This window comes from Hypanus sabinus, chromosome 29, assembly GCF_030144855.1.
Source record: "Hypanus sabinus isolate sHypSab1 chromosome 29, sHypSab1.hap1, whole genome shotgun sequence".
Lineage (NCBI taxonomy): Eukaryota > Metazoa > Chordata > Chondrichthyes > Myliobatiformes > Dasyatidae > Hypanus > Hypanus sabinus.
Window position 1 is genome coordinate 30,072,508 of NC_082734.1, and position 14,917 is coordinate 30,087,424.

At 35.9% G+C, this 14,917-nt stretch overlaps 2 protein-coding genes across 3 annotated transcripts in view; one reads left to right on the plus strand and one right to left on the minus strand.

Annotated features, from left to right (window-relative positions):
- The window catches only part of pla2g6 (phospholipase A2, group VI (cytosolic, calcium-independent)), a 131,587-nt gene that overhangs the window by 15,872 nt on the left and 100,798 nt on the right, over positions 1-14,917 (minus strand). For both annotated transcript variants that reach the window (XM_059954072.1, XM_059954073.1), the window contains one exon: positions 12,677-12,844. In XM_059954072.1, the coding sequence (XP_059810055.1) occupies positions 12,677-12,844 (168 nt within the window). The remainder of the gene's footprint in view (positions 1-12,676; positions 12,845-14,917) is intronic.
- The window catches only part of LOC132383189 (uncharacterized), a 54,138-nt gene continuing 39,467 nt past the window's right edge, over positions 247-14,917 (plus strand). Inside the window, exons 1-2 of the mRNA XM_059954077.1 lie at positions 247-3,247; positions 8,886-9,028. Coding sequence (XP_059810060.1) covers positions 2,909-3,247; positions 8,886-9,028 — 482 coding nt within the window. The 5' untranslated portion in view covers positions 247-2,908. The remainder of the gene's footprint in view (positions 3,248-8,885; positions 9,029-14,917) is intronic.

Below are 14,917 nucleotides of genomic sequence, written 5' to 3' on the forward strand. Positions count from 1 at the left end.
GGTTATCTATTAAGTAAGTTGTTCCTGCTTATTTATCCAGTAATATTGTATCCCGTCTGTGGCTACAGATTGTTCTATCTATAATAATAGACTGGTTGTAATATAACTTGTAGGATGGACTCTGACACTAAAAATGGCTCAGGCTTGTATTTATAATTAGATATGGTTTCTTATACGAGTTGGTATTTTAAAGCAAGATTTTGGTGAATGATGTGCCTGTGTAGGTAATTTGATTTGATTGTGCCTGTGTAGGTAATCACATTGAGTTAAACTGCTGCGGGATCCTGTAATGTGTTGGATTGTTTCTGGTTTCCCCTGGCATTTTCTGGATTTATTGTCTTGTATTTGTTGGGTTTTTTTAATTACTGTTACGTATTTTTTGAAATTTTTTGTGTTACCCACCTGGTCATGGATTGCCACATGGAAACCCTTCTGTTTCTGGGAAGAGGTCTCTGACCCTGAGCCATGTGTTTGACGCTTCCCTGTCAGCAGCTAGTCTGCTCAGATCATGAGGGTGTCTTCCACTGGTTAACTTTTTTCTTCTGTAATTTCATTTTTCTGGGTTGTGCTTTCATTTAGGTTTAGTGGTGTGTAGTTCCTATCAGAATTGCATATGCCTATGCCGAGCGCTGAATCCTGTTTTGTTGATGAAAATATATCCTTAGAAGTTTTATCTGACTGTTGTGTAATTTTTATGTTTGTTATTCCTCTTTCTCCTTCTATCCTAGGTAGTGTTAGTCCATTGCTTTTGAGTGCTCATAGTGTTTTCTAAAATTGGTAATTTCAATTGTTAATTTTCTTTGTAAATATTCCAGATCAGTTTCAGACCAAGATATTACGCCAAAAAGGTTACATTACAATGGGTATAGTGTAAATGTTAATTGCCTTCCTTATATTTTTACTATTGAACTCTGGCAGATTTTATTAAGCCTTGAAGTAAATTTTGTCAAGTTTTTCCTTATCACACTATGATCTATTTTCTTTGCTTGTTGATATCCCTGAAACTTAATTGTTTTATATTAATCTACCAGTTGTACTGTATCCTACTATTCTGTACTATATTCTACTAGTTCTTTTCATCTTTCTTTACGTTTAATGTTCTACACTTATCTTGTCCAAAGTTCATGTTTGAGCCTTCAGAAAATAGTTCTACTGATTGAATTAATTGCTTTAGCTTGACTGATGCACGAGTGTATAATTTCAAATTGTCCATGTACAGAAAATGTGCTAACGTTTTGTTTGTTTGGCTGTCTCTTATTTGATACCCTATTTTTGTCCAATTCTGTAAATTTCAGAGCAGGTTTAAAGTTAGATAAAACCATAGTGGGCTTATGGAGTCGCCTCAGAAAATGCATTGGTTTATATTGATAACAGTGGTTGTTATTTATTGGTTGTCAATAGGTAACAGGTTTATAGTACGCCAACTCTTCATCAGATGTTGTAAGAATTTCTCAAGTACTGGGTGTACTATATATATTAAGTCCTTCTATTAACCATGAGTGTGGGACAGAATCAAATATTTTTTGGTAGTCAATATTACAACATAAGAGATACCTGCTTTTCTGCTGGACTTGATTTAGAATTACAGAATCTATAATCAGATGTTCTTCAAATCCTTTCATACCCTTTCAACATCCTGTTCGGTTTTAAATATATTGTGGTTTTCTAAATGAGTGGCGATAAATTGCGAGGTGCATGATGTTACAATTTTATTATATATAGTTTGTAAACAAATAATAGGACAATATTTTAATGGGTCAGTTTTGATTTCTCCTTTACCTGTCAAAAATTCAGGCATTTTATCAGGATTTTTAAGAAAATTGTAATGTATTTACAAGTATGGACGAAGGTAACTTAATTTTTATGCCAATAATTATGAATATTATCACTGCCAGTACTTTTACAGTTGTAGGTATCTTTTATAACCACTTTTAGCATATCCATTGCAACTTCATGTGGATGCATGTCTACGTTGTGTGAGTGCATTCTTTTTCCTCTTAATCCAGCTTGCTTCTGGATTCTGCATTTCCTTGTTTAACCAGATATTAGACCAAAAGTTCATTATCACTGTGCTTGTTGATAATTCTGTGCTAGTAATAATTCTGTTTTCTTCATTGCATGCATGTATGCTTTGTTTTTGATTTTGTTTTTGCTTTTGTTTTAGTGTATCTATAAATTCTAATTGTTCTTCTTATTATTTTTAATTCTTATTATTAAAGAATTTGCAGTTTACTTTCTTTTGCACAGTGGCTGTTTGTCACCCTTTGTAAGTGGGAAGTTTTTCATTAATTCTATTGCATTTTTTTGTTCTACAGTGAATGTCCACAAGAAAATTAATCTCAAGGTAATATATGGTAACATACACTATCTTACATAAAGTGAGATAATGAGATAAAGTGGGATACATAAAGTGAGTTAATTTAGATTTGAAACTGTTTAATTGCTGATGAGGCATACATCAATGACAACGGCAGATACAAAACCTCATTGTGAGAGAAAGCAGAATAAAGATGCAAAAAACGTAGCAGCAAAGTAAGCAAGACTCAGCTGCTGCCAAACTTGGCTTCCAGTTTTCTGCATTGTGGATATTGGGAAGGCTTAGAAGAGGCAGAATGTGCCAACTACAAGATATTCTGCAGATGCCGGAAATCTTACACAAACGCACACATGAACACATGCACGTGTGTATATACACACAAACACACAAGACAATTTATCTAATAAGACACACAAGGGGTGGAGTTTCAAGATGGCGACGTAAACATCTGCCTTTTAGGCGCTCTTCACTTTTCTAACTATAATCACCCTTTAATCAAATCTTTTCGAATTTAATCAAATGAGTTGATATTTTCGATTGACTTTTTTTTTCTTTTAAAACTATATTTGATCTAACTTTGCCGAACTTAAAATGGCTACAAGTAAGAAATCGTCTAAGGAGCCTTTATCTATTGATGCAATTTCTAATCTTCTGGACACTAAACTTACAAGTTTGGATAGCAAGCTGGAAAGTAAAATGGCAAGTTTGGAAGACAAGCTGGAAAGTAAAATGGCAAGTCTGGAAAGTAAAATGGCAAGTTTGGAAAACACGTTTACCACGAAAATGTCTGAACTTGAAGGAGCTGTTAAATCGCTTGATACTAAGTTTCAGTCACAGGCAGCGGATATTCAGCGGCATGAAGATAAGTTGGAGACCCTTGAAAAATTAATTGTTGAAAAAGCATGTACACTTGAGGAGTTGGATAAGAAGGTACAATCGACTCTTAAAGTTGTAAATCAGCATAAGTTTAAAATTACTGATCTCGAAAATCGATCTCGCAGACAGAATTTGCGTATTATCGGGTTTTCCGAAAAAGTTGAGTCCGGTGATTTAACTGAATTTTTCTCTAATTTACTGTGGGAAATTTTCGGTGAAGGTTTGGAAACTAAACCTGTTATTGACCGTGCTCACAGAGTTGCGAGGTTTTCAGCTGCGACTGATAAACCACGAGCGGTGATTGTTCGCCTTCATTATCCTCGTGAGAAAGAGCTTTTAATTCGATTAGCTCGTAAAAAAGGTATGATTTCTTACAAAAACTTTCAATTTCGAATTGTTGAGGATTATTCTTATGAGGTTATGAGAGCCAGAATCGCTTTTAAACCAGTGATGGCAGAGATTCACTCGATTGGACTTAGACAAGCTTTAATGTATCCAGCGAAGCTTAGAATTGTGCTGGACGACAACAGTCAACGATTTTTCAACACTCCGGAAGAAGCGAAGAAATTTGTTGAAGAATTTCGATCTTCTACTGCAACTTGAACTATGTGTTATGTGGAAGATTTTTCGGAGAGAGGATATCTTTCTATTTTAAGTTTTAACCTATGAAGCTGGGTTATAACTTTTTATTTTTTGATCTATGGGTCCGGTTTTTTTTACTAGCATCATTGTTTATAGATGTTCTTTTTAATTTTGATAATATCCTTTTTTTTCTTTCTGTTTTGGTTATATACGTTTATATTTTGCAATAATGATTTACCTTTTTTTTAAGATGTCGTTTCTTTTTCCCGTAAGATTCTGTTTTTTACAAGCATTTATCTGTTTGCCTGTACTCAGATATGGGATGAATGTTTTGGATTTTTGGTTTTTTTTTATATATATATTGTACTGTTTATTATATCCCTTTTTTTAAATATTATTTTGTCTTTTAACAGATTGCTGAACTCACATTTGTATTTAGTAATATGGCTTTTTCAAAATGGCGTTTCTTCTTCCCATAAGTCTTTGCTCTTGAAACGTCATCTTGTATTTGAATATGGGATTTTTTTTTTAAAGGTATATTACACTTTTAAATTTTGACGTTTATACTTTTTTTATTAATGATTGTTGTATTATATTAGTTTTCTTTTATTCTGATTGATATATATATTTTTTTTTTTGCAACTCTATTTCTTAATTTGGGTGTTATATAGTTTTCTTTTAATCTTTTTTATAGAGCTGCCATCTTGAAATGGGGGTAATATTAGTATTAGATTATGCGCCTGCCGCTTGGCTTTTTTTCGAAGGGTGGGGGGAGGGGGTAGGGATCTTTTTTCACGCTTTTGCTTTTTATTTTTTTGCTTTTAGTTTATGGGCCGACTTTAAACTATTAATATTGTTGAGGTGTCATGTTCTCCGGTTGCTCCTGAATCAATTTTCCTCCTTCCTGAATTGTAGGTTATGTGTCTTTCTAACCTTTTATGGTACACACAATTAATATTGGTATGATGGATAGATCTGTTAACTTTATCTCCTGGAATACTAATGGTTTAAATCATCCGATTAAACGTAAAAAAATATTTAAAGTATTCCATAGACTGAATGCTAATATTATCTTTGCACAGGAGACCCATATCAGGAGGGAGGATAATCAATGTTTTTTTAGGTTCTGGAAGGGTCAACAATTTCATTCGAATTGTACCGCTAAAATTAGGGGTGTGTCTATTTTTATAGATCCCTCAATATCGTTTACACATCATGAAATTATCTCTGACCCACAGGGTAGATTTTTGTTGATAACTGGCTTACTTTTCCATCGGAAAGTTGTTCTAGTTAATATTTATGCTCCAGACTTTGACTGCCCTGAATTTTTTAAACGTTTATTTACCTCTCTTCCTAATCTAAATGAATATATGTTGATAATGGGTGGAGATTTTAATTGTTGTTTGAATCCTTTGATGGATAGATCTAAACCTATTCGTACTCTTCCGAATAGATCAGCCCTACTTATTAATTCATTTATGGTTGACTCGGGAATTACAGAAATATGGCGGTTTTTGAACCCTAAAGATAAAGAATTTTCATTTTTTTCACATGTATATCATAGCTATTCTAGAATTGACTATTTTCTTATTGATCATCGGTTATTAACGGATGTTATTGATTGTAAATATGATTCTATTACTATTTCGGATCATGCACCTTTGAAGTTATCTATTAAGATTTCGGACTATTCCAATAATATCAGATCTTGGAGGCTTAACGCTACTTTGCTTCAATACCCAGAATTTATTACTTATATAAAACAGCAAATTGACTTGTTCTTCTCTACAAACTGTACTGAAGAAATCGACAGAGGAATACTTTGGGACTCTTTTAAGGCTTTTATTCGTGGTCAAATTATCTCATATTCTGCTGGTAAAAGAAAACAAAGATATTTAGATATTGCTTTATTGGTGGATAAAATCAAGGAAATTGATAAGATTTATTCCGTGACTCCTACCAAAGAACTTTATAAGAAGAGAGTTGAGCTTCAAATGGAACATAGTTTACTATTATCCTCTTCAATTGAAAATCAATTAATTAGGACCAGGGCTCAATTTTATATTCATAGTGACCGTACTGGTAAACTGTTAGCTAATCAATTAAAGGCTATCTCGACTAAGCGACAAATTATTAAAATTCGCAAATCAGACGGTAATTTAACTACTGATCATAAAGAAATTAATAATACCTTTCAAGATTTTTATAAATCTTTATATCATTCAGAATTTGATGGTGACCAGTCCATGATAGATAATTTTTTTAACAATTTGAATATTCCTAAACTGACTGATGAAGACTATAGCCTGTTAGATGCTCCTTTTTCTATGGTGGAAATAGGAGAGGCTATCTCATCAATGAATTCAGGGAAAGCTCCTGGTCCTGATGGTTATATAGTAGAATTTTTTAAAACTTTTTCTTCTTTGCTTTCTCCTTGGTTATGTGAAATTTTTAATGATGCGTTTGCTAAGAAGAGATTACCTCAATCTTTTTATGAAGCTAATATTTCTCTAATTCTTAAAAAAGATAAAGATCCTACTTTATGTACATCTTATCGCCCTATATCACTATTAAATGTAGATTCTAAGATTCTTACAAAAATTTTAGCTATTAGATTAGAAAAAGTACTATCTCAGATTATTTCAGAAGATCAAACTGGTTTTATGAGGAATCGGTATTCTTTTTTTAATGTTAGAAAATTGATTAATATAATTCATACTTCACCACCCACAATCCCAGAATGTGTTATCTCATTAGATGCTGAAAAAGCTTTTGATAGAGTTGAATGGATATATTTATTTAATACATTGAGAAATTTTAATTTTAGTCCTAACTTTATATCATGGATTAAATTAATATATCATAAACCTGTTGCTTCTGTTTTTACAAATAACTATAGATCCTCTTTTTTTCAATTATCTCGTGGTACGAGACAAGGCTGTCCCTTAAGTCCTTTATTATTTAATATTGCATTAGAACCTTTAGCTATTGCTATTCGTGAATCTCCTAATATTTTTGGTATTACCCGTAATGAGAAGTTATACAAATTATCTTTTTATGCTGATGATTTGCTGTTATATATTTCTGACCCTGATAGGTCAATTCCTGCTATTTTATCCTTGTTGGTTCAATTTGGTACTTTTTCTGGTTATAAACTAAATTTAGATAAGAGTGAATTATTTCCTTTAAATGCACAAACTTTATTGAGTGATAGGATACCATTTAAAGTTGTTACTGATAACTTTACCTATTTAGGTATAAAAATTACCAAGAAATATAAAGATTTATTTAGACTGAATTTTTTACCTATGCTTCATCAAATTCATCAACTTACTACAAGATGGTCTCCTTTGTTTTTATCATTAATTGGTCGGATTAATGCTATTAAAATGATGATTTTACCGAAATTTTTATACTTATTTCAAGCCCTACCAGTTTTTATTCCTAAATCTTTTTTTGATAACATTGATTCAAAAATTTCCTCATTTGTGTGGCAAAATAAAAACCCTAGGTTAAGTAAAAAGCAATTACAAAAATCAAAAAAAGATGGTGGTTTAGCTTTACCCAATTTTAGATTTTATTATTGGGCAAATAATATTCGTAATTTATTGTATTGGAAACTAGATTTGGATTCACCACTGTGCCCACAGTGGGTAAATTTGGAATGTAATGAGATAAAGGGATATTCTCTATTCTCTGTTCTTGGTTCTTGTCTTCCTGCGGATTTAGTTAAATTTAATAAACAAATATCTAATCCTGTTATTAAACATACATTACGAATTTGGATTCAATTTCGTAAGTTTTTTACTTTGAAAAACTTTGTTCTTGATAGCCCTATCTTACTTAATTTCTTTTTCAAACCCTCTTGGACAGATCAAGCTTTTAACATATGGAAAAGGAAAGGTATAAAATGTTTTCGTGATCTCTTTTTTGAAGATACTTTGATGTCATTTGATCAACTTTCCAACAAATTTGAATTACCTAAATCTAATTTTTTCAGATATTTACAAATTAGAAATTTCTTACATAAAGTTTTACCATCTTTTCCTAATTCAACTTTGGAGGACATTACAGATTTGATTTTTACCTTAAATCCTTGTCAGAAGGGATTAGTAGCTTTTATTTATAATATGATTATGAAGATACAACCAGAAATATCAGTTAGAATTAAACAAGAATGGGAAAAAGAACTTCGATATAACATATCAACAGATAAATGGGAAAAAATTTTGCAAATGGTTAATTCTTCTTCTATATGTGCTAAACATGCTTTAATACAATTTAAAATTGTACATAGGGCTCATATGTCTAAAGATAAACTTGCTCGATTCTATTCTCATATTAACCCTCAATGTGACAGATGTCATTCAGAAGTGGCCTCATTGACCCATATGTTTTGGTCATGTCCCACTTTACATAATTACTGGAAGGACATATTTACTACTATTTCCTCAATTTGGAATATAGATTTACAACCTCATTTTATTACTGCAATTTTTGGCATACCAAATGAAGATGGTAATCAGTTTTCCCCTTCAATCAGACGAATGATTGCTTTTGTAACATTAATGGCCAGAAGGTCTATATTACAAAATTGGAAAGAAGTAAATCCTCCTACCACATTTCAATGGCTTTCTCAAACTATTTCTTATCTGAGTTTGGAAAAAATTAGAAGCACTATTTTTGACTCATCAATTAAATTTGAAGAAACTTGGAGACCGTTTATTCGACATTTTCATATGAATTAATTTGGCCTTTTCCAGACCTTCTTTCTGCTTATTCATGTTCAGGTATGGAGTTCCGGAGTTCTTTGACACTATCATATACTTGTAAACTGTTATTATTGCCCATGTTAGTTTAGTTTAGTGTTTTATTTTTTTTAATATATACTTTTTTTTCACATATTTTCAATTTTTTTTTCTTTTTTAATGGTTATTTTTGTTTTTTTTTCATATAATCATATGGACTTGATTGATTAAGGTATTTTCTTCTGTTGATGTTTAGTAGGATATTGTTATCTTATTATCAATGTGATTTCAAGTCTATTGTATTCATAATTTACTTATTATTATGTTATTTTTTTTGTGTATATATGAAAATCAATAAAAAGATTGAAAAAGAAAAAAGAAAGAAAGACACACAAAATGCTGGAGGTACTCAGCAGGTCAGGCTGAAAGGAATAAATGGTCGACATTTCAGGTGGAGAGAAGCCAGAATAAGAAGATGCAGACATGGAGGAGTACAAGCTGGCAGGTGAGACCTGGTTGGTGGGGGGGCGGGGGGGGGGGGGGGAGAGAGAAAATGGTGAGGAACAGGAAAGTGATAGGTGGAAGAGTTAAGAGTCTGAATCTGAGAGGAGGAGAGAGGGTCATAAGAGAAAGGGAGGGAGGAGAGGAATCAAAGGGAAGTGATAAGCAGATGAGGAGAACAGAAGGAGCAAGAGGGGAGCCAGAATGGGGAATGGAAAAAGGGGAGGAGGAGAAATTTCTGGAAGTTAGGGTAATCAATGTTAATGTCATCAGGTTGGAGGCTACCCAGATGGATTATGAGGTGTTTACTCCTTCAACCTGAGAGTAGCCTCATTGCAATTGTAGAGAAAACCATGGACCAGCATATCGGAATTGGAAGTATAATTAAAATTTTGGTCACCAGGAACGTCGATCCTGACTCTGTTCTTAGCAGGGATTGGAAAGTAATATTAAGATAACTTAGAAGTCATCTTAGAAGCACAGAATTATGGCAATGGGTTAAAATTCATACAAGGTGTGAGTGGAGCATTCAGTTCCGGTTGCCTCATTAGAGGAAGGATGTGGAGGCTATGGAGAGGGCGCAGAAGCAGTTTACCAGGATGCTGCCTGGATTAGGAACTGTGCAATATGGGGAGAGGTTGAACAGGATCTGATGTGGCAGAGGCTAAGGGGATAGAGGTTTATAAAATTATGAGCAGCATTGACAGAGTTGACAGCCGATATCTTTCCTTTGGGGTTGAAATGAGGGCATGCATTTAAAGTAAGAGGGGTTAAGTTCAAAGGAGATGCGTAGGGGCAAGCTTTCTTTTTAGAGTGGTAAGTGCTTGGAATGCACTGCCGGGGGGGAGGGGGGGGTGCTAGTGGAAACAAATAAAATATAGAAATGTTTAACAGCCCCTTGGATAGACACATGAATGTGCAAAGAATGAAAGGATGTGGACATTGTGGAGGCAGAAGGGATTAGTTTTCTTAGACATTTAATTACTAGCTTAATTAGTTCAGCACAACACTGTGGGCCTAAGGGGCAGTCCTGTGCCACACACCAGTACAAAGGATGCATTTGCTCTTCTCACTTCATTCTCCTCACCACTGAGCTGACTCCACTACTTATTGACTGACATTCAAGGACTCTGCAACTCCTGCTCTCAGTATTATTTATTTACTTTTTGAAAATTTATTATTGGTACTTTTTGACCTCTTTTGCATATTGAATGTTTGTCAGTCACTTTTACGTATAGTTTTTAGCATAAAGTATTACATTTCTTTATTTTCCTGAGAATGCCTGCATGAAAATGATTCACAAGGTAGTATATGTGACAGTCACACACTTTGATAATAAATTTTCTTTGGATTTTAAGGTGGCTTGGAAGGTCATTTTAGAAGGCAGCTATGTAAAATCCATTGCCATTGATCGCAAGACTTTTAGAGGCATGAATGGTCAGGGTCAGAGATTTACTTTCCAATATGAGACAACCTGGTTATTTTATAGTCCCCTTCACTAGGGCTGGCTAGATTGGTGTGCAGGAGAAACTGAATGTTGCAGCAGCAGAAGACCATGAACATACACCGAGTGGCCACTTTATTAGGTACAGTTTTAATTAACTCAGCTGCTTGATGGGATATGAACCAATGGAGTCCTTAAGACCATAAGAAATCGGCTCACTGACTCTGCTCCACCTTTCCTTCATGTCTGATTTATTGTCCCTCTCGACCCCATTCTCCTGTCTTATCCCTGTAACCTTTGACTCCCTTAATCATCACTTAGCAGGCTGCAAATGCTGCAATCCGAAGCAGAAAACGAAGTGCTGCAGGAACTCAGTGGGTGAGGCAGCATCAGTGGAGGGAGATGGTCAGTCAATGTTTCAGGTTGGCCCTGCAACCTGGACTTAGACAGTTTCAAGGGCAATGCAGTGAACCAGAAAAGTGCAAAGACTGAGTTTCTTCTTTCATGGACACTGGGGAATGTGATTTTTTTTTACAATCAAGTTCTGATATCAGCCTTTTAATTCCAGATTTTATTACGTTCACAGAATGTACCAGTAGACATTGAACGTGTCTCCCCATCATTAAATCAAGGGATATGGGATTAGGGCAGGAAAATGGTGTCGATTAGAAGATTTGCCACAATGTTAGTGGACAGCAGAGGTTAAAGGGCTGAATGGTCTCTTACTGATCCAGAGTCTTAGGTTTTTACACTCAGTGGCCACTGTACCTAATAAAGTGGCCACTGGGTGTATGTTCATGGTTTTCTGCTGCTGTAGAGTTCAGTTTCTCTTCTGCACACCAATCTAGCCATTCTCCTCTGACCTCTCTAACAAGGCATTTTTGCCCACAGAACCGCTGCTCACTGTATTTTTTTTTTGTTTCTTGCACCATTCTCTGGAAACTCCAGTCTGTTTTGTGTGAAAATCCCAGCAGATCAGCAGTTTCTCAAACCACCCTGCTGCACCAGCAATCATTCCATGGTTGAAGTCACTTAGATCACATTTCCTCCCCATTCTGATGTTTGGTCTGAACAACAACTGAACCTCCACATAAATGACAAACTAGACATTTGAATTGAAGAGCAGGTGTATAGGTGTATCTAATTTAATAGCCACTGAATGTATATTTGGGTTTTGACCTGAAACTTTTTTGCCGAGTTCCTCATAGTGTTGAAGGAAGATGAGTTAGAGAGACATGTGATTCATCTTCTTCCCCCATGTCTATGCTGGTGTTTAAGTACCTATCCACACACATCCTATGATAATGCATTTTATTCTCTTCACATTTCCACCAACTTCCCCCAGATTCTACCTCCTACCCATATACAAGGGGCAATTTGCAATGGCCGCTAAACCTACCAAACCACACAATTCTTTCAGATTTGAGAGGAAACCAGAGCACCTGGGTTAAATACATCACTGATTAGGAATTTTGTAGACCTCAGAATTGGCTGTATTGTAATTTAGAAGAATGAGGGGTGATCTCATTGAGACCTATTGAATATTGAAAGCCCTAGATAGAATGGATGTTGTGAGAATGATTCCCTGTGGTCAACTACATATATCTGTCTGGACACGCCCCCCCCCCCCCCCCCCGCTGACTGCTCCTGTGGCTCCTCCCACGGACCCTGGTATAAAGGCGATTGGAGACACTGCTCCGGCCTCAGTCTCCAGGATGTAGTGTGGTTCTTGCTGCTTGTTCTTTCTTCCAGCCAATAAAAGCCTATATCTCCGAGAGTTATTGATGGTGCATTATTCCCATAGTGGGGAGACTAGGACCAGAGGGGGCAACCTTAGAATACAAAGACGTTCCTTTAGAATAGAGATGAAAAAGAATTATTTTCGACAGAAGGTGGTGAATCGACGGAAATCATTGCCACAGACGGTTGCGAAGACCACGTCATTGGGTATATTTACGGCGGAAGTTGATAGATTCCTGAATAGTAAAGGTGTCAAGGTTATGGGGAGAAGGTAGGAGAATGAAATTGAGAGGGATAATAAATCAACCATGATGGACTGACGGAGTAGACTGAATGGGCCAAATAGCTTAATTCTTATGGCCTTATGGTTGAATTTTTGAAAGAGCCTTATAAATGAGAGCTGCTGTGAGTTCTTAAAGACACCAAATTCAAACAAGGATTGTAAAGATAGGCATATTTTATACTTACACAGTCAACCACCATCTTGCCCAGCTCCCGTGCACCAAAGACCGTTTTAGCCAGTTCCCAGGGATTGGAAGGACGGAAGACATCAACTGAGGACACTGGTACCTGCGGTGGTTTTCCTGTCCCAAGTGAAACCACGATACTAAGTCTCTTCACCTCATTCTCTCTACCCTGAAAATTGAACACATTTTAAATAATAAGCCTTTGACTCTTAAAAGCGGCTTCATAAACAGTTTTCTGACTGATACAGCAGCTATTGGTTATTGAATAAAAATCCTGCTACTTGATGGGGCTAAACTTTCCTCAGACTGTTGGATATAGTACTGTACTGTACACTCAGTGGCCATCTTATAAGGTACCCCTTATACCTAATAAGATGCCACTGACTATGTTCATGGTCTTCTGTTGCTGTAGCCCACCCAGTTTGTTCAATGCGTTGTGCATTCGATGTGTTATTTGAGTTACTCTTGCCTTTCTGTTAGCTTGAACCTGTCTAGCCATTCTCCTCTGACCTTTCTCATTAACAAGATGTTTTCACCCACAGAACTACTGCTCACTAATATTTTTCTTGTTTTTTCCACATCATTCTTCATAAACTCTAGAGACTTCTGTGTGTGAAAATCACAGGAGATCAGCAGTTTCTGAGATACTCAAACCACCCCGTCTGGCATCAACAATCATTCCACAGTCAAAGCCACTTAGATCACATTTCCTCCTCATTCTGATGTTTGGTCTGAACAAAAACTGAACCCCTTGACCATGTCTGCATGCTTTTATGCACTTGAGCTTCTGCCACATGATTAGCTGATTTGATATTCACATGAACGAGCAAGTGTACAGGCATATTAATAAAGTGGCTACTGAGTGTAGATCTACTGTATACATCACTTAACAGAGAATGAAGTTCTCTAATGATCTCAAAAATTCCTTTTCCCAGTATCTGTAAATACTGATGAACCATCAAAGTCAGGGGTTGGCAACCTTTACCACTGAAAGAGCCATATGGACCCATTTCCCACAGAAAAGAAAACACTGGGAGCCACAAAACCCATTTGATATTTAAAATGAAATAATGCTGCATACAACGTTTTTTTTTTTGCCTTTATGCTATGTATAAAAAAACTATAATGTGTTGCATTTATGAAATTGATGAACTCCTGCAGAGAAAATGAAATTACATTTCTGCATGCAACAAAAACATTTTGAACTCCGGAAAAAGGACGTTGGGTTGAAGGTTACTCTATAGTTAGCCTACCTTGGATCGAAAAACTAAAAGAAATCGCGCACTGGCGGGTGTCAGGCATTGGCAGTGGTGACGTATATTAATAGCGATAAAAAACACGTTGTAGCGGTGTGCTACACGCAGCGCTAAAATAACTACACTGCAGTCAAAGATAACTTTATTCGAACTAAACAGCCTTGCTTTAAAGCCTCCCTCAACCCGCCCCCCCGTGGGCGCGGATGCTCCAAAAGACACGTACTCACAAACACCCGTAGGCTATCTCCCTTAGCCAGAACGGTGGCTAATTGTGAGCCGGTTCGGATGTGCCAGGAAATGGGGTCGCCATAACGTTTTAATTAGATTGTACAACATCACCATAATCTTCAAATTTCGAATTGCATTTCAAAAACTAACAAACCACGGGGAGCCGCAGCACAGAGATGAAAGAGGCGCATGCGGCTCTGGAGCCGCGGGTTGCCGACCCCTGATCTAAGTCAACACAATTGTGTGCAATTTCATTTCCATCTTGTTCTTAACTGAATTTGATGTATGCTCACTTCCTGTAGGTTATTGATAAAATTCCCTGTTAATATCCCTGTGTTATTCTCCTCACTATTTCGAGCATATCACCAAAATATTTACACCATGTGCCAGGCTACATTGGTGGGATGACAGTACAGAGGATCAGCTGCCTTAAATTCCAGAGGATTAATGTATCAGATGACCTGTCCTGGACCCAGAGCATATATGCAATCACAAGGAAGGCATATCAACTCTTTACTTACATAGAAGGTTCAGGAGCTTTGGCTTGTCACCAAACACTAATGAACTTCTACTGTTAAAAGTGTGCTGATTAGTTGCACTAAGCTTTGGTTCAGCAATTCAAATATGCAGGTATGCAAGAAACATCAGAGTAATACATTCTTCCCAATACATCACGGGCACAACCCTCCCCAACCCCAGTATTATCTACAGGAGAGAATGTCTCAAGAAGGCAGAATCGAGAATAAAAAAACACTATC